The sequence below is a fragment of the Squalius cephalus genome (assembly GCF_949319135.1).
Source record: "Squalius cephalus genome assembly, contig: scaffold_37, whole genome shotgun sequence".
Lineage (NCBI taxonomy): Eukaryota > Metazoa > Chordata > Actinopteri > Cypriniformes > Leuciscidae > Squalius > Squalius cephalus.
Window position 1 is genome coordinate 1332948 of NW_027645811.1, and position 20345 is coordinate 1353292.

Consider the following 20345-nt stretch of genomic DNA (forward strand, 5'->3'; position numbering starts at 1 on the left):
ATCCGAATAGAAAAATTATAGTTTTTTACTACAAAAAAAACACAAACATGCTCAATGAAGCATTTTAAAAGGTTTAAAATGTTAACACAAGTTGTAAATGTCAACATATACAGGTACAATTCAGATATAATCAAGCTATATACAAAAAAAATATGATTTACAAAAAAAGCAGGTGTAGCCATGGGCTTTTTTTTTTTTTTTTAGCTTTGCCACTTTTTAAAACAGTTCATGCACACAATTATACAGAGAGCTATATTTAAGGCCTTGCATTCCCAGAGTATGAGGGTTCCCAAATAGTGCAAATACAACATAAAAAAGGTAAAATTGAGATAAAATCAAACTATATACAGCAAAAAGCAGGTGTGGCAATAGGGTTTTTTTCTTTTCTTTTTTGCTTAGAAACTCTACAAAACACAATGTACAATTACACAGACAGCTACATTACAGGGCTTTCATGAGCTTGAGTAAGAGGTGTTCCTAAAAAGTGCAAATATACCATACAAAAGGTAAAATGAATACAAAATCAATATCAGGATCACTCTCGGTTTTCCAGGGCTCAGAGCTGTGGTGTGGCTGTCCTGACTTTGCTGGAGATCTTGATCTGGTTTGACTCTTCCTTCCACCCCATCTCTTTGTAGGCCTCTGTCTGCTTGTTGTCGAAGTGGTAGATGACCCAGGCTGCTCATCATCTCTGTACATGTCAAGACACACGCAAAAAGATTAAAGATTGTACATCAAAGTTCAAGATGCTCATTGGCACATATGCACAACAATTACAGTGAAGCAGTCATTGGCAATGAAATTCTTGTTCACACAACCACACACACACACACACACAGACACACACAGAAACACACACGCACAGACAGACAGACAGACAGACACACACACAGACACACACACACACACACACACACAGACAGACAGACACACAGACAGACAGACATACACACACACACACACACACAGAGATAATATAATATACAATAAGCTAAAAGTTTGTCTCACCCCTCGTTGTGAACCACAAAAGCCGAGTCGTCAATCTCATCATCGCCACTTTCTGATTCCGTCGATGAACTGTAAACAACATCGTCCAGTTGGTAGAACAAGTCGAGGGTTTGTTCAACCAAAAATTTTCCTTCCACAAAAAATACCTAAACTATCTACACTACTCCTAAACTACTCTCAAAATCTACTCAAACTCTTCCAAAAACTAGCAATAACATCTCTGTCTTTCTGTCTATTCCGTCAATATCCCGTCGGCGCCTTTCAATTTCGCTTCTTTGCACAGTTCTTCTCCTCCACTCCGTAAAATGTGCAGCATGAAGAGCAGAGTCAGCAGATTCACACATTTTTCTCCGTTTTGTTTTATGACAAAAACCGACGAAGTTATTGGAATAAATGCAACGCCTGTCGCATCCCATCGTGCGTTCTTTTACGAATGCGTCAATATTTTCAATATTTTTTTATATAAAGTTTAAATGATCATATCTCCGTTTTTACTTGGTCTAGCAACACAAAACAAAAAGTAGAATAGAGTTTCAAGCCAGCACTTTCGACAGAAGTGGACGGCAGCGCTCAACGTGACTAAAGCTGTGTCCCAATGTGAAGGCTGCATCCTTCGAAGGACTGAAGACTTCAAGGATGCAGCCTATTCCTCCTCCGAAGGACGCACCATGTAGCCTCCGTAGGATTTCCTAATTGCGCAGCCAGGTGTTCCCGATTACCGCTCCAGGCGTCAAGCAACGGTGCGAGAGTATGCTGCCATCCTGACAATTCATTTGATATGCTATGGAGCCAGAACTGGCTATTGTCATTTTTATGTTTTATATTTTACTGGAGGAAATGGTATTAAGGATGTTTCAGGTCATACTTTCGGCTTAGCCAAAGATTCAAATGTTTATTTATATCTTACCTTGATGCGATTTTGTAGGCTAGTGTATTCTTTTTATTATGCACATAAATGGACCATGGTAAATATATTTACACATATTTTTAACCCCATTTGAATATAAAACCCATTTGAATATAAACAGTCGAGTGCGAATGTTACTCCCGCTCGTCATCGGCAGCTGTCAGTCACTGTTGCTAGGCGACAAGAACAATCCTCCGTAGGCTAGACCGGTCCGAGCGCTTCAGGTGCGCCCTTTGAAATGGGACGGAGCTGTAGTTAGCAACAATTTGTTAATATTGTGACAATAGGCCTACATTTTGTTACTTTAATTTTCAAAATAACCAGTGGTGGCATGTAAGGAACTACATACTTCGTTAATACTCGAAGTAATTTTCCCACATGGGACAGCAACACTATAAAACTGTTATTTTACAATATGATGCATTGTTTTACATTAAACTACACAAAAGTATATAGTTTAAATGTATCAACCTTGAAAATATTCTGAAGTAAAATGCAACATGCAGTAATAGAAATGCAGAATTCCTTTACTTTTACTCTTGATGCCTTAAGTACATTAGAGTATGCAAGATAATGAAAAAATATTGCTTAACTAAGGTTTAAAATATATGACTTGTAGTTTTTCGCCAATTTGGTATTAGTGGTTATTAAAAGTACTTTAGTGTAATAAAGTATCTCAATATTTATTCCATGAGTCAGCCCAGCAAACCTGTTGGTAGACAACTTAGTGGATAGTGAAAATATGCAGTCAAACACTCTGGAGACCATCCCAGATGATGTCCCACCAGCAGAAGCCTTACCAGGGTCTCTATTGTGGAGCCCATCTCGGTCCAGCAGCACCAGGGTCTCCCACTCAGCTGAATAAAAGTCTACATCATTTTTCTTATTTTATGTACTGTAAATTTAAATGTTTATGTTGAATTTGATGTGTTTAACGTATGTTGTAAATAGTTGGGGGAAAAAAGGTATAGAAGAATTTGTTTCATGTAGAAATTATGACTATCATTACAAAAATAAACAATGTCCAGAGCAATGAATTCTCTTTTATTTACACATTTAAAGTTGCATAAAAATAAATGTACAGATTTTTTTTTCCTTTTAAAAAATATATGTGAAAAAAAAGTTAAACAAGAATATATTTCTCAATCATTCTTTCAAGAAGAGAAAACAGCCTGTCCATCCTCTCCCTACTCTCCAGTGCTCTCCTCGCCTCTGCAGTCCCATGTCTTCTCTAATCAAGTCCAAAAACTCGTCCTCTCCGTCTCGCCTTCTTCATGGTGCTGGTGCTGCTGGTGCGGGTGCTGGTGCGGGTGCTGGTGCTGGTGGTGCTGGTGCTGCCTCTGGCTCCTCCTCTTCTTGTCACACACTGCTGAACTCGGCCCTGGTGTGTCCTCAGGGATTGAGGCCATGAGGACAGCGGGGTTGGTGCAATGCCTCTGTCCCAACACCTCATCCATGAGGACAAACCAGGGCCAAGTTTCAGCAGTGGGTTTCCCACTCACACCCTCACCTGTCCCAGGACACGTGCAATCTAAGGCAGAGCAAATTAACCACGGCTTGTTAACAACAACAGCACAATACAACAGCACAATAGATTTCAGCAAAGATGTGTGTATTAATTTTCTTATATATATAAAACTATATACCCATATAAAAATGGGTCTGGGGAATGTAACTCCCATACAGGCACAAAATAATATATATATATTATTTTGTGCCTGTATGGGAGTTAGATTCCCCAGACCCATTTTTCACTGAACTGTTCTAAAAAAGCAGAAAAGTGTACTTAACACAGGGGTGCAATCTTAAGTGCATTGTTAACACTGCAAATTATGACACATCAATACCAATTTAGACCAACAGTAAAAACCAAATTTGGGGGTTGGTTGTTTTAGGCTTTATAGGGTGAGTGATATTTCTTATAATACACAAGTGAGATAGACTAGTGCAAATATTACAAATAGGTCGTTAACTTTATTACCACAAGTTTTGCCTAAAACTACCTGACAAATGAAGCCATGCAATGATGACGAAGGAGTTAAGATGAAGTTTATAATAAACTTTAACTGTGGTTTCGCTAGCTATTTGAGTAAATGAAAACATAATACTTACATTTAAATGTGAATTTGCTGTCCACCACCGATCTCTAGTCTCGGCCGCCGGCCTGTCGTCAACGGCGCGCAATGACTTATGGGGTAGAATAGGCCGCTAAGTGTCCATTTATGTATCCTTCTTTTCACGGGGAAACGAAGGGCGCATTTGGCGTCGCTTTTGAATCAGGGTAGCCTTCGTCGCGGCGCGATGACGCAACCGTCCTTCGAATACGGCCTTCGCAGGAATTGGGACAGCCTTCATCGAGCCGCGGTGACGCAATCGGCCTTCAAATGCGACCTTCCAAGGATGCAGCCTTTGAATTGGGACGTCCTTCGTCGCGCCGCTGTGACGTTTTGTCTCGCCGCGGTGACGCAATCGGCCTTCAAATACGGCCATCCGGCCTTCAAATACGGCCTTCGAAGGACGCAGCCTTCACTTTGGGACACAGCTACTGTTTTTATAATTCAACGTCTTAAACCTGTCATGTGATTTGATCACGCAGGCGTGATCGGCGACTCAGAAGAGTTAATGAAGTCTTTTCACATGTGCTTTTGGATTCACTTGTATAACAATAACTATTATAACACAATCATATTTTGTCAGTGTTTATCACTTCATTTGCACTGACACTTCACATAATTGCTAGTAATGTGGTAAATCATGGTAAATCACGCTAGAAACATGGTAAGTCATAGTAAATAATAGTAGAATGTGGTGTATCAAGGTAGATCATGTAAGAATCCTGGTAAATAATTCTAGAACGTGGTATATCATGCTAGAACATGGTAAATCATGGTAAACTATGCTAGAACAGGGTAAATCATGGTAAACCATGATAAATCATGATGAACTATGGTAAATCATTTTAGAATGTGGTATATCATGATAAATCATGCTAGAACATGATCTTTTCCATCTATGATGTCAGTGGTTACATGCTTGCTAAATAAAACTTAATAACTTTTGATGCTTTTGTGCTTTAAGGCCTTAAAGGCATTAATTGCTTGAACCCCGATAAATGCTGCTTGCAGCTTTAATTTACAAATGTGTTCGATGCAGCTCGGTATACGCAACAACTGAGGATATTAGAAGACATGTTTGTCGTAAGTTTTATTGTAAAAATATAGGATATCAACATAATGATGTAGTTGTTTATATTTTTAGCTTCATTGCAAGTGTATGACATTTGGTATAGAAATAAACAATGGTAATTAAGTGCTTTTCCTAAAAATGAGAAAGAAAATACAGGTATTAAAACAGTATGAACTACAAATAAAGTCAGTATGTGAGGCTAAATAGATGTGTTTTAGTCTGAATTAGGTAAGATGTGTGCTTCCATTTCAGTTTCCACAAATCCCTTCACTCGATTGGGATGTTCTCTTTTGTTCTGGGCGGCAAGTGCAGTAACTGTAACATCGGGCATATTTTGTAGTATTAAACACATATTTATACCGACTTAATCAGGCTCCGAAAATTCTTCACAAAGAACACAAAGAATGGCCTTCTCAGCTGCCATAGTTGCAACTCTTGCTTCATCAGAACAGTGTGTTCAACGCATCACCGTTTCTGTTTAAAAAAACGTTGTGCAACGTTTTGTCGGGGCTGAACGCAGCCCTGGATTTCCAGCAGATGTTGAACGGTGACAGATTCGTCACAGCGAATCTTTCACTGAGCAGATTTAAAAGCTTTCCACGTTATTGGTAAATGTTTGTATCATATTAGGACACTGTTGTTTACTCTGCCGCTGCTCCGCTGAATGTTTCAGACGCATTTAAGGGAAGTTTTAATGTGTTTTAATTTCACGACACAGACCACGCCCACATTATTTTGTTACTCGTTTCAATGAAATTGAATATCTGATGACAACTGTAAGTAGATTAAATAAATTATGCTATTGACATTGTGTCTTTGCAGTGCATGTGTATTCGCAGATTATCGTTATGATGCCAATTTGCGGCTTAATTTAAATTGAGCAGCAATACTGCTGTGGTAAAAGGGATGTCAAGCATTTATTTATTATTTATTTTAATGTTACTGAGGAATGAGTTAAAACATAAAGCATACAGTAGGCTAGCTAGACTCCATAAATGTTCAAAGAGTGTTGAAAATTGAGAAGCCATAGTTTATGGATCCAGTCAATTACCCACAGCATTTATTCAGGGGAATGTTCAACAAACATATTCATTAGCTAACAGGTATGAAAGTAACAATAAAAAAAGGAAGAAAAAAAAAAAAGGAAAAAAATAGGCAAATGTGCATGCATGCAGGACAGCTGTATTTGCCAACAGTGGAAGATCTGACCACACAGTCCCACCTTCCACATTCTGAACATTCAATCTAAAGAAGGGAGAACAAACTATAGACTAAGTTACATGTTAATGAAGAACAGTTACTTGTTTTGCAATGTATATGTATACATTTTTCTTACCCATTGGCCAGTTTGGCCTTCATACCTATGCTGCTCTCCATCTAATGTAATCATGTTATATTAGTAAATAAATGTCACAGTTGTATTATTTTTTAAAAACAATTTAACACACCATCACCCTTCATTGTGAAACTTTCACATCTCCTCTTTATATAATCATGCTCCTTTCTTGAGCAGCAATCGGGATATTGGTTATCCTGCAAAGTTTTTGATTTGTCTAACTTTAATTGCATCCATTTGCTGTGGCAGTATATGGCCTAACAACAATGACACTTAATTTTATAGACCTTTTAATCTGTTCCTAATGGTTAGCAGACAACAATAATGAAAGCACATGATGTGATGGATAACAAGTAAAGAGAATATGTTAATGAGATTCATGGTACCAGTCAAATGAAGAGAACTGGCATAATTAAAACTTATATTACATAAAAAGATTGTGTCATATTTCTTTTGTTAAAGAGGTCAGCAAAAAAGTAAACAATAAAGCATTTCCTATTGTTTTAGAGCATAGCAACATGCTATGCGTGTGAGGTGACAAATGATTAAGAGGTTAGTGACAGTAGGCCTATGAGAATATTAGCCATAGAGAATATCAGTATATATTTGTAATAATTCATTATCACTATATCATATATTTTGCTTATTTCAGTAATACAATTTGTGGTTGCCTTTCAGTGTTTTTCACAGGAATTTAATCACTAAAGACAAAGTGTTATCTACATGTCCAATGCAAGATATTAGATACACAACATTCAAGTTCATGCTCCTACTGAGCATAATGTACATTTACACATTTGCCAGACACTTCTATCCAAAGCGACTTACATTGCGTTTCAAAGTACACATTCACATTTATCAGTTCTTGCTTTCCCTGGGAATCGAACCCATGATCTACTGTTTGAGCTACAGAAAACCTCGACATAATGTATACTTCAATATTACTATATATTTGCTATATAGAATTGTTCTGAAAGAAGAAGAGTCAAAATTCGTTTTTATTTTTTATTTTATAAATCTGTTGAAAATGTTACAAGTTCATGAGATAATTAACTTAATGACCCTACGTGTATAAACATCTGCTTTATGTCCAGGGAAAAGGATACAGAGGCGTCAGAGCTGGTTGTACAGAAAAGAGATCTTAATATAATCAGCAGAGTAAAATAAGTTGATAAGTGTTTTTATATAAAAAATAATAGATCCATTATAAAATTAGGCTATATGCAGATCAATAAATGCAACTTGAAAAAAATGTAAATGACTTTGCAATTTATGTTTCTTTTAGGTAGCCTAGCTACTTTAATTTATCTACATCTGTTGTTATTTGTGATTAGAACTCATTACAACACACTACAGAAAATATGATACACTAATGTTGAGAAGAAGATTCTTACACGTCTTCTGAAGTGCACTGACAAGTCTGTTCATCCAATGAAACCGAATGGCCCATGTTAACATAGGCGTGGTTTCTGAGCTTGATGTTAAACTTATTTGAAATTGCGTCAAATACGCAGGAATATACACTTCAAAAACAAATCGCTTTATTATGCATACCAGTGTGTATACATCTGGTGAAACATACGTTTTTAATCATGGATCCGTGAAAAATGGCTGCGACGAATCTGTAGCCGTCTAACATCTGCTGGAAATCCAGGTAAAACTATCTGCGTGCACGCGCGTTCCCCAGTTAACATGATCCCCAGTTGATCAGTTGTGGTATAGTATTCTGTAACCGTTGTGGTATAGTATTCTGTATACGGTAACCCTGAGGACCCAATTAGTATGCCAGTAGTATGCCTGATCTAAATCTATTCTCGCGATAAATACTATACCAAACAGGTGTTACAATATATTCGGTTCCTGAAATATTTGGTTCCAAAGGGTGGAGCTATCATGAATATTCACGAGACCATAGCGTGGGCGGGGCAATCAATACAAGCGAGTGGAACAGAAATTATTAGTGTGAGCGCCTCCTGTTTTATTTTGTTTTATAGATTATTTCTTTCAAAATAAGGTTGAACGAAGTTAAGCTTAAACTACTCATATATATTTTATAAATAATTTATCGTTTTATAGCATGTGTTTCAGGACTCTGAGTTTGCCTGAACTTTTACAGACCTGATCCTGTAGGAAGTTGGAAGACCTATATTTCTCTAAATTTCTCCCAGATTAGTTGTTGTTGACATTCCATGATGTTCGTTTCTCATGAATGACAGAGGTTAAGCTTTTTAAAATGTGTCTGATTGCTGTTTAAATAAATATTTACAAATATATTCTTGTGTTTTTATTATGTCTCCCAAAGTTGTCTGCATTTTATTAAAATAGCCTTTAAATTATAGGCTGATAGCTCAAGACGACATAAGAACTTGGAGTTGCATGCTGCATGCTTTGAATGTTGCTTTATACTGACTCAACTGAAAATCTTTTTGATACACAACCTTTACTTCATCAAAGGTTGTCATAAATGTTAGGCTTCAGATGCATTAACAGTTGTTTTCTCTAGCAATGCTTTAGAACAGTGGTCAAATTAATTGATAATAATGACTAATCATTAATCATAAAAAATAGGCCTACATCTTATCAGTTTATTAATGTTTTCATTCTATGTAATCTTTTTGTAAACAAGTGTACACAAAAACACACTGGTGTAGATGGGTATACCAAAAAAATAAGGAAAGGTATTTATAAATAAAATATTTGAATAATATATTAAATATTTTATTTGTCCTGCTGTATTAATTTTGTCCTTGATCCCATGTGTTTCTCTTGTCTAACATTCTCATTTTTACAGATGAATATGAATAAAATATGTAATTTTAAGACACTTCATCTTACTATAAAAGTAATTTCGAGTTTTCGAATGAATGAATGCTTTAAAAAACCTCAATAAATTTTACACAGAAATATGCTGAGGCAGATGTTTTTGTTTATCATTATTTAAACAGTCTAGGATAGGTAGATAACTTTATGTATATTGTTTTATATTATAAAAATTATATATATTAAATTCTTATGAATGACAATACTTTTTATTTATATGTCCATGTCCCACCACACCTGAGAAACTTCTTTTCTGAACAATATTTCTATGCAATTTACTATTGTACACAGTTTTGGCCAATTAGCTATGGTGATGTTTTAAAAGAATAACGTGTCTCAACCACAATTCAAATAAATAAACCTCCTCATCTTTGTTGAATTTGTCATTTTGGCTGTCAATGTTTAAAACCTTGTATGAATTGAAAAAATGGTTCCTCATGGTGTTTCTAAAATAAAAAAAAAAAAAAAAAAAAGTCCTTCTTAGAGGGGCACAGAACTTCACAATCATAGGTGTTTAGTAACTAACTAACTTAGTGATTTCTCTAATAGTCTCTTCATGATCAAAACATACTACTTTTACATGAGGTCTTATACTATATTATACAGTGAGGTTTTTATTTGCCCTAGGTGCCAAAGCCCTTAATTTGATACTCCAATGCATTATATCTGTAAGAAAAATTGAAATTTACATTGCCAAATAAAAATCAAATTAAATGAATAAATTTTCTAGACTTTTGTCTCTTTTTCATTACAATTAAGTGCACTTACCTTTGGAATGGTACATTCAAAACGACAAATGACAAGTATAACATTTCTTTATTTGGACCTTGCTACGTCAATACAATTGAAATAATTATCACTTAATTTGACCAACGTTCAAAAAGCATTGCTAGAGAAAACAACTGCTGAAGCTTAACATTTATGATAACCTTTGACAGTTGTGTATCAAAAAGATTTTCAGTTGAGTGTAAAGCAACATTCAAAGCTATATTGTATACCGTAATATAAAAGCTATTTTAATAATATTTACCCTACAGACAACTTTGGGAGACAGAATAAAAACACAAGAATATATTTATTTAAACATGCAATAATAGACATTTAAAAAGCTGAATCTCAGTCATTCGTGAGAAACGAACAGTTATAGAAGTAGTTTAGAACAAAACGCGATCTGAGGCGCTCACGCTAACAATTTCTGTTCCACTCGCTTGTATTGATTGCCCCGCCCACGCTATGGTCTCGTGAATATTCATGATAGCTCCACCCTTTGGAACCAAATATTTCAGGAACCGAATATATTGTAACACCGGCACCGGCTGTGGGCGGGACTGTGATGCTCTATTGTACGGGTAATTGTTCTGCTATGGCGATGCTTGTCTCAGGATGATCTCCGCGCGGAACAAAGACGAAATTGTGCGATTCTACACGGTCACCGACCCTACGACACACAAGAAAGGCTACACGGTGTATAAAGTCACGGCCCGGGTAAGACGACGGATTTTACCAGGGTGTAACGTTAGTGCCCATGTGCTAACGCTAATGTTTATCAGGAATACCAGTACAAACTAGGAAAACATTAGTCAGTGGATGATTTTATTGGTCATGTCACATCTGTAATGCCATGTATGTATGTATGTATGTATGTATATATATATATATATGTATGTGTGTGTGTGTGTGTGTTTACTTATATCAAGTAAATCTAATTCATCTTTAACAGTCACAGTCAGCTGTGTAATTTCACAATCATAAACCTGTGATTTGTTTTTGTTTTTCTTATTTATATTCCTCAAACTTAGACACATGTCAATAGAAGCATCGGATCAGATGTGACTGAACAAAAATAGACATACACAAAAATATGTAATGTCAATACAGTAAATATGTTATTTAATATAAAATAAATGGTTTTTAGATGATGCAGCTTGTTTCAGTTTTTGCATTCTTACACACAAACACACACATATGCACAATAAAGAGCTGACTAAAGCTGCATTATTGTTTATAATATTGTTCAAAGTTATTTGCTGCTCTCTATTGATGACTATATTATTCTGTTTCTTTCCAGATTATCTCACGGAAAAACCCAGAGGACATTCAGGAGGTGAGAATCCTTAACAAAGCCAATCAAAATGACCTTATTTACTCATATTAATACATGTCACCGGTCTTATTGTGAATGATTCATCAGTGCACAATGCACATTATTCCTCTGGGGGAAAAATCCTCAGAATTTTTATAGTAATGAATGCAGGTTAATGTAATTAAAATAATTTGCAATTTAAAATAACAATAGATTTAAAAATCTTGTTTCACTCATAAAATTGCCACATTGCCGAAGAATACTTTTGTTATAAACTAGAAACAATGTTTGGGAAACTGTGCAAAGCACAGCATGTTCATTGAGCACTGGACTGAGTTACTAACACACGCTGCCTTTATTTGTCTGACTTGTTCTCAATAGATCACAGTGTGGAAAAGGTATAGTGATTTCAAAAAGCTTCATCAAGACCTTTGGCAGATCCACCGAAACCTTTTTGGCCAGTCAGAGCTCTTCCCCCCCTTCGCCAAAGCTATAGTCTTTGGTAAGTGTGTGTGTGTGTGTGTGTGTGTCAGCATACATGGAAATTCCTTAAATTTGTTAAATAAAAATAAATAAATAAAATGTTCATTCTAAAATGTAAAAAAAAAAATAGTAATAATAAATATTGAGTAGTTGTCCAAACTTTTGACTGGTTGTGCAGGTTTGAAATCACAGAAATATCCTGAAAGCAAGTGTTTATTGTTTGCATTACAGCATATCTTGTGCTTTTGTGTTTTAAGGTCGTTTTGATGATTCTGTGATTGAAAAGAGAAGACAGTGCTCAGAGGATTTGCTGCAGTTCAGTGCTAATATTCCTGCTCTGTATGGCAGCCAGTATATACAGGATTTCTTTAAGGTATGTATATTAAAGGGGGGGTGAAATGCTCATTTTCACTCAATCTCCTGTTAATCTTGAGTACCTATAGAGTAGTATTGCATCCTTCATATCTCCAAAACGTCTTTAGTTTTATTATATTTATAAGTTAAAGATTGGCTGTACCGAGTCTTTCCGGAAAAAAACGAGCGGTTGGGGGCGGGCCGTGTGGGCGGTGTGCTATAGCTGTGCTAACTGATCTAACAACAACACAGAGAGACATTTGAAGTAGTTTACTCACCGTGACTGCTCGATCCTTAAGCATTAGACGATCTGCAAATAAGTCGATCTGGGCTTTGTTTATAAAACAATCATCGTCGAAATGCAGGGAACAAAGAGTCGTGCACAACCTCCGTTGATGCTTCGAAAAAACAAACTCCATCCACTATTCCCTTAACGCTGGGTTCTTTGGGAATCTGTGCAGGGTTGTCTTGCCCTGCCAACCAAAAACCCACTTCTTTGGTGACACTGACTTCCCTAAAAGCCGAGCATAGCGCTTTGAGGTAACGTACTGCTTTCGCTCTCTTCTCTCTCTGGTCTGCGAGTGCGCGCGCGGCCGCGGAGAAGTGCCCTTAGGACCCATATAAGGAAATTCCGCTCTATCTTACGTAAGACAGAGCCATACTCGAAAAAAACTTTCCGAAACTTGTGACAAACCGGAAGGAGTATTTTTGGAACAAAAATACTCCTTCAAACGTACAACTTAACTTTTGAAACTTTGTCCATGTTTAGCATGGGAATCCAACTCTTTAACAGTGTAAAAAACTCAGTATGCATGAAACAGCAATTCACCCCCCCTTTAACTAATATACTATCAAAGCTGTCAGGTTGAGGATATTTACATTTATTCATCTATCAATTACAGTCATGTGCATTTTAACTGTGGGCCTGCAGTTTGATTTGATTTGATTTTTTGATTTGATTTGATTTATTAGACAGTAAAAAAATTAATGTATAACAAGAAGTCATCACAGTGACATTATACATTAATCAGAACTGTCGAGGATAACACAAAAAAGTTAGAAACTTATTTCCATTGTGGTCCTCGTTGTAGTCTGATAAAGATGGCCAGGCAAGCTACAGATGACTAAAAGGTACCTTGTACATTCAACCACATCCAAAATAAAAATAATATAAACAATTACATACACTTCAATAACAAATATTCCTTAAGATCACATAAAAATGTAAATCTAATTAGCATTTAGCAACCATTCACCACATGCTCTATTAAAACAACGATCTGACTGGCTTAAAGGACAAGTTCACTTTTAAAATGAAAATTCTGTCATCATATACTCACCCTCATGTTGTTTCAAAGCTGTATGAATTTCTTTCTTATGCTGAACAGAAAGGAAGATATTTAGAAGAATATCAGTAACCAGACAGTTTTTGGGTCCCAATGACTTCCATAGTAGGAAAAAAATATACTATGGAAGTCATTGGGACCCAAAAACTGTCTGGTTACTGATATTCTTCTAAATATCTTCCTTTCTGTTCAGCATAAGAAAGAAATTCATACAGGTTTGAAACAACATGAGGGTGAGTATATGATGACAGAATTTTCATTTTAAAAGTGAACTTCTCCTTTAACTTAATCTCAACTGGGAGTTTGTTCCATTCCATTGCTGCCGTGTACAAAAAAGTGTTTTGCCCAGAACAGCTCTTAAACCTACAAGGAACTATGTCTGTGGCACTACCTCTAGTTGAGTAGCTATGAGAGTTCCTAATAAGCTTAAAATAATCTTTAAAATACTTTGGCTCATTCCTATACAAAATCTTTCGTGTTAATCTCAATTTCAACTGTCTCACCCTGTTTTCAACTGTCAACCATTTTAATTTCTTACGTTCGGGAGAGCCGACATGGTTCCTATTGTTGAGGTTTAAAATCAACCTGACTAATTTATTCTGTGCCTTTTGGAGTTGAACTTTTATCCTCTTGGGGGTGCTGCTGTACCATGTAGTACAAGCATAATCAAAGTGTGGCTGAATTAAAGCATTTGCTAACATTTTTAAGGTTTCTTTATTTAGAAACTGAGCCTTACGTGCCAGGAATTTAATTCTTTGGTTCACCTTTATAATAACCCTTTGACCCATACTTTCTCCACTCACAGAACTATCCAAATCACAGCCTAAATATTTTACACAATTTTTAGCTTCAATCTGGGTGCCACCCACAGAAATTTTGAGCTCAGGAGTCCTACACAACCTTATTTTTGAACCAAATAGAATAGATTCAGTTTTCCCCAGATGCAAAGACAGTTTGTTCTCTATCAGCCATTCACTTATGTTCTTTAATTCCTCACTTAAATGGTTCTCAATAACTTCTTTATCCTTATGGGAGAACACCAAGGCTGAATCATCCGCGTAGAGAAAAAGATTACAATTGCAAACAGATTTCATATCATTTATACACAAGAGAAACAACAATGGGCCCAGGACACTACCCTGAGGCACCCCACACGTTATTTCTCTAGCTTCAGACAGAGTGCTGTTAATATCAACTCTTTGATACCTCTCAGTCAAGTATGATCGAATCCATTCACATGCCATACTGTCAAAACCTAGGGCTTTTAGTTTAATCAGCAAGATCTGATGGTCAACGGTATCAAATGCTTTCTGGAGGTCTAACAATACCATGCCACAAAGCTTACCCAAGTCGATCTCACTTCTTAAATAATCTGTCAAATATAATAAACACGTATCCGTAGAATAAGATGTTCTAAAACCAGATTGCAAATCATAAAACAAATCAGAATTACTAATGTAATTGTTTATTTGCTCTTGTATTATTCTCTCCAAAACTTTTGATACAACCCCCAAAATCGAAACTGGTCTATAATTACCCTCTTCTAATTTGCTCCCTTTTTTATATAGCAGAACAACCCTAGCAAGCTTCAAATCTTTCGGAACTCTACCTGACATAATTGAAAGATTAAAAATATGAGTGAGATATGGAGAAATATATTCTGCAGCATCTTTTAAAAATCTGGCAGGAATTTCATCTAGACCAATTGCTTTTGAACACTTAAGTTCATTCAATAACTTTAATACCTCGTCCTGTGAAACCATAGAAAGGCCAAAAGAGTCTGCTACCACTCCAAGCTTAGAATAATAATTACTCATGACCTCACCATCATATAACCCAGTTTTTCTTGGTAGCTTTTCAACTAAATGTCCAGCTATAGAAGTAAAAAAGGAGTTAAATTTATCCGCAACCTTTAATTGATTAGAAGAGAGCTCCCCATTGATGTTAAGGCAAATATTTTTTGTCTTTGTCTTAAGCCTATTACTGTACCCAATTTGTTTCAATGACTGCCAAAGTTTCTTTGGGTTACCTTTATGCTCAGTTAATTTATCACGAAAAAAGTCCCTTTTACACGTTTTAATCATCTTTTGCACTATATTTCTTAACTTCTTATAATTATCCAAGTCATCCTGCTCTTTACTCTTTCTAAATACAGAAAAGGCTTTATTTCTCTTACTAATTGCTTCTAAAATATCACCATTCATCCATGGCTCTGACCTCAGTTTTACTCTAATAGTTTTTATTGGAGCAACTTTATTTTTAAACTGCCCCCATGCTTCATCAACATCCGAACATAACACTAAAGGCCAATTCAGTGAATTCAAACACTCAATAAAAACCTCACGACTATATTTTTTCAATGACCTGATCTTAATTGTGTTTTGTTTTTTCAATACAACTTTATACTTTTTCCTTGTACAATAAATTAATGAGTGGTCACTCATAGTACAATTTACAACCCCACTCTGAGAAATCATAGATTGCTCAGATACCAAAATGAGATCAAAGACCGTTTGACTCATTTTAGCCACACGTGTGGGCTCTTGAATTAATTGCTGTAAATCAAAAACCTGGCAAAACCTATTTAAGGCTTTGTACATCCCATGATCCTTATTAGAAACATCAGAATTAAAATCACCTATCCTTATAACCTCATCCTTAGTTTTATGAATTTCATTGAGAAACACTGTTTCATAAGTTATAGGACACCCTCTGGACATCACACATAACTTGCCTTATTTCACGGTCAACAACAGTGCATTCAGAAAGTATTTAGACCCCTTTAATTTTTCACTTTTTTATGTTGCAGCCTTATGCAAAAAACTTTTATTATTATTATTATTATTATTTTTTTAATTAAAACTGAATAGAGGTTTCCACCTGGTCACTCTGCTATAAAGTCCAGATCGTTGAAAGAAAGTTGCAGTGTCCTTCTGCATTTCCACACATGATCTCTGGAGCTCAAACAGACTGACCATCTTGTTCTTACCAAGGCTCTTCTCCTCAGATTGTTCAGCCAACTCTAAGAAGAGGCCAACCTACTCAAAGAAAACATTTACTTGAAAACAAAAATGAAGGATCAATATATTAAATGATTTAATGGTATATTTGAAAATATACAGAATAATATATTGTGTTAATATAATACAATATATTGAATAATACATAAGCAATTGCCGCTTTTCATATATTGATATGTAACAATATATTTACTAATATATCATAATGTATGTAATTTTATATTCAGTAATAAACCTCATAATATATAGATGAATATGTGATCAGATATGGTACTACATGTGTATTAATATATTGCATATATATTTACTGTATAAATGCATATATAGAGAAATGTATAATCTATTTCTTATATTTTATAATTGTTAACATTAGAAATGTTTCATATTTTCAAGCTAGTTAACAAAAGCACAAGCATACCTGCATGTACTAAAGTATTTAGCCAAGAGACTATCATTGTGTTGAAGAGTGCACAGCCATTACTTTTAAAACACAGTAATTAAAGCCTTCAAGGTGGTCGGCCAATCGACAACCGAACCACAGGCTCTACCCAGCACAGTGGTAACCCCAAAAACTCAGTCATACCAGAAAACCTTTTAAATTCCTAAATAATAGAACATTAAACACTAACAGATCTCCCCCAATATTAATATTGAGCAAAACAAATGAAATAACACTTAATTTTAACATTTGCTCTCCTTTAAAGGGGTGGTTCAGGATTTTCGACATCGGACCTCATTTTCAAGTGAGCCTGGTTGTTATTCATCAGTGGAGACAGTTTTCAAAAAAATTCATCCAGTCCTTACTTTTGGATAGTTCGCCTATGCTAGGCTAGCGCGAGTCAACGGTGCACGTTAGCCTGCCATTAAAAACAGTTTTACCCACTCCACAGTACACCAAAAGCAAATAAATTATAACGCCAGACTATCGATGTAAATGTCTGTTGAGAGAATAATGTTAGAAATCAAACTACCCTTTCATCACATTGCATTAGTTATAATTTGTTCCCTGTATTTATAAGTCAAGTCAAGTCAAGTCATCTTCATTTATATAGCGCTTTTAACAATGTAGATTGTCTCAAAGCAGCTTTACAGAGATAAATGTATAATTTAACATAAGATTGTTTTGGCTTTATAGCGGTTCTTTAATAAAGTTATTTTCCAGCTAAAGTTGGTTTTGATTGATTCGCTTCCGTCACAACGATGATTTGTTATTAAATTAGGGCCGCCAAGACAACACCATTCTCTCTACACAGACTTTAACACAGATCCTGTGAGAAACGCTGATGGCGTTCAGATGCGCATTAAGAACGGGTTCAATAGTTATGTGCGTTTGAATATATGTGTGCAGGTTTGGAATTCCCTACAAACCAAGCCTAAACAAATGACTGGTGTTTCCTTATAGTTTTGATTCAGAATTTTATTTTATTTTATCAATTCGGGGTAGATACGCAAATTGAGTTTTCCCGACGACGCTTTATCTGTAGAGTGGGAAAGGGATCCTCCATAGGGAGAGACTAGTTGGCACTTCAGCACTGCGTTGACATCGGGTCCAGGCGAAGGTCCTTCGTCAGATCTGGAAACGGCCTGGATCCGGCAGGCTGCGGGAAAACCTTGGGATAAACAAAGACACTAAAATTAGCGTAGATGCCATTCTTCTCATGATGTAACAAGTACATCAGGATTTATGGGAAGTGTTCCCGGTTCCAGCTGACCTAATCTATGCAGCCTAATATTGAATTATAGAAGTCTATAATGTATTATGTGAATGCTATGTCAAAGAGATGTGTCTTTAATCTAGATTTGAACTGACAGAGTGTGTCTGCTTCCCGGACAATGTTAGGAAGACTGTTCCAAAGTTTTGGTGCTAAATAGGAAAAGGATCTACCGCCAGCAGTCGATTTTGATATTCTAGGTATTATCAACTGGCCGGAATTTTGAGATCGCAATAGACGTGAAGGAGTATAATGCGTTAAGAGCTCGCTCAAGTACTGCAGAGCTAAACCATTTAGTGCTTTGTAAGTAATCAGCAATATTTTAAAATTTATGCGATGTTTAATAGGGAGCCAGTGCAGTTTTGACAGAACTGGGCTAATATGGTCATACTTCCAAACGCAGCACTAAGATCGAGTAACACTAATAGAGAGATACAACCATGATCGGATGATAAGAGCAAATCATTTGTGACTCTAACGAGAGCAGTCTCAGTACTATGGTATGGTCTAAATCTGGACTGAAAATCCTCGCAGATATCATTTCTTTCTAGAAAGGAACACAGTTGTGAAGATACTGCCTTTTCTAGTATCTTTGACTGAAAAGGTAGATTCGAGATCGGCCTGTAATTGACTAATTCTGAAGGATCAAGTTGCATTTTTTTAACAAGCGGTTTAATCATAGCCAGCTTAAAGTTTTTTAGTACGTATCCTAGAGACAAAGACGACTTAATGATATTAAGAAGAGGATCTATGACCTCTGGAAGCATCTCTTTCAGTAGCTTAGTCGGTATAGGGTCTAACATACATGTTGTCGATTTAGATGATTTAACGAGTTTAGTAAATTCTTCCTCTCCTATAGCAACGAATAAATCAAATTTTTCCTCAGGGAGACTACAATGCACTGCCTGATGAGATACTGTAGTAGACGGTTGCATAGTTATAATTTTATCCCTGATATTATCAATCTTATAAGTGAAGAAGTTCATAAAGTCATTACTGCTGTGCTGCTTGGAAACTTCTGTGTTTGAAGCTTTCTTTTTCGTTAGTTTAGCCACTGTTTCAAATAAATACCTAGGATTATGTTTATTTTCTTCTAATAGGGTTGAAAAATAAGCAGATCTAGCAGCTTTTAAAGCCTCTCTGTATGCAATCGAGCTCTCTTTCCATGAAATGCGAAATACCTCTAGTTTTGTTTTCTTCCAGTTTCGTTCCATTTTTCTGGCTGCTCTCTTAAGGGCCTGAGTGTGCTCGTTGTACCACGGCGTTGGATTATTTTCTTTAATCTTCTTTAAGCGCAAAGGAGCAACTGTGTCTAAAGTGCTGGAAAAGAGAGAGTTAAAAGTTTCTGTTGCAATATCAAGTTTTTCTAAGCTAAAATGATGAAACTGATCAGGAAGATTATTAATAAAGCAATCTTTAGTGGCAGAAGTGATAGGTCTAACATATTTGTAACACAGAGTCGGCTTTGCAGCCTTGGCTAAATGTAATTTACACGACACTAGATAATGATCTGAGATGTCATCGCTCTGCTGCAGAATTTCAACGGCATCAACATCTATTCCATGTGATAATATTAGATCTAGAGTATGATTACGACGATGAGTAGGTCCTGACACGTGTTGTCTAACTCCAATTGAGTTTACAATGTCTTTAAATGCCAAACCCAATGCATCTTTTTCATTATCGATGTGTATATTAAAATCACCAACAATTAGTACTTTATCTGCAGCCAATACTAACTCTGATAGAAAGTCCGCAAATTCTTTGATAAAGTCTGTATGGTGCCCTGGTGGCCTGTATAGGGACATCCCGCGTGACGTCACGCCATTTGGAGCAGCCATTTTGACGGAATAGAAAATGCTAAACCGCCGGTGATACTCATAGACAGTATAAACAGAGACGGGCTCTGGTATAAACTACATTGATACTGCAGCTCGTCGCGATATTCTATCATGCCCGAGCGATGCTGTGCAGTTGGATGCGATCAGATCTGTGATCATACAAAAGGAATAGGCCTATCTTTATACCGTATCCCGAAAGAAACAAAACGGAGAAACAAGTGGTTGGCGGCAATATACAGGCAAAACGCT

General features: G+C 36.1%; 1 protein-coding gene and 1 long non-coding RNA gene across 3 annotated transcripts in view; both read left to right on the plus strand.

Moving 5' to 3' along the window:
- LOC307154205 overlaps nt 1-20345 on the plus strand; it is a 252368-nt gene that overhangs the window by 12381 nt on the left and 219642 nt on the right. The window lies entirely within an intron of this gene.
- rps6kc1 (ribosomal protein S6 kinase polypeptide 1) overlaps nt 10569-20345 on the plus strand; it is a 214947-nt gene continuing 205170 nt past the window's right edge. For both annotated transcript variants that reach the window (XM_079898971.1, XM_079898972.1), the window contains exons 1-4: nt 10569-10742; nt 11326-11361; nt 11722-11842; nt 12081-12196. In XM_079898971.1, the coding sequence (XP_079755097.1) occupies nt 10641-10742; nt 11326-11361; nt 11722-11842; nt 12081-12196 (375 nt within the window). In that variant the 5' untranslated portion in view covers nt 10569-10640. The remainder of the gene's footprint in view (nt 10743-11325; nt 11362-11721; nt 11843-12080; nt 12197-20345) is intronic.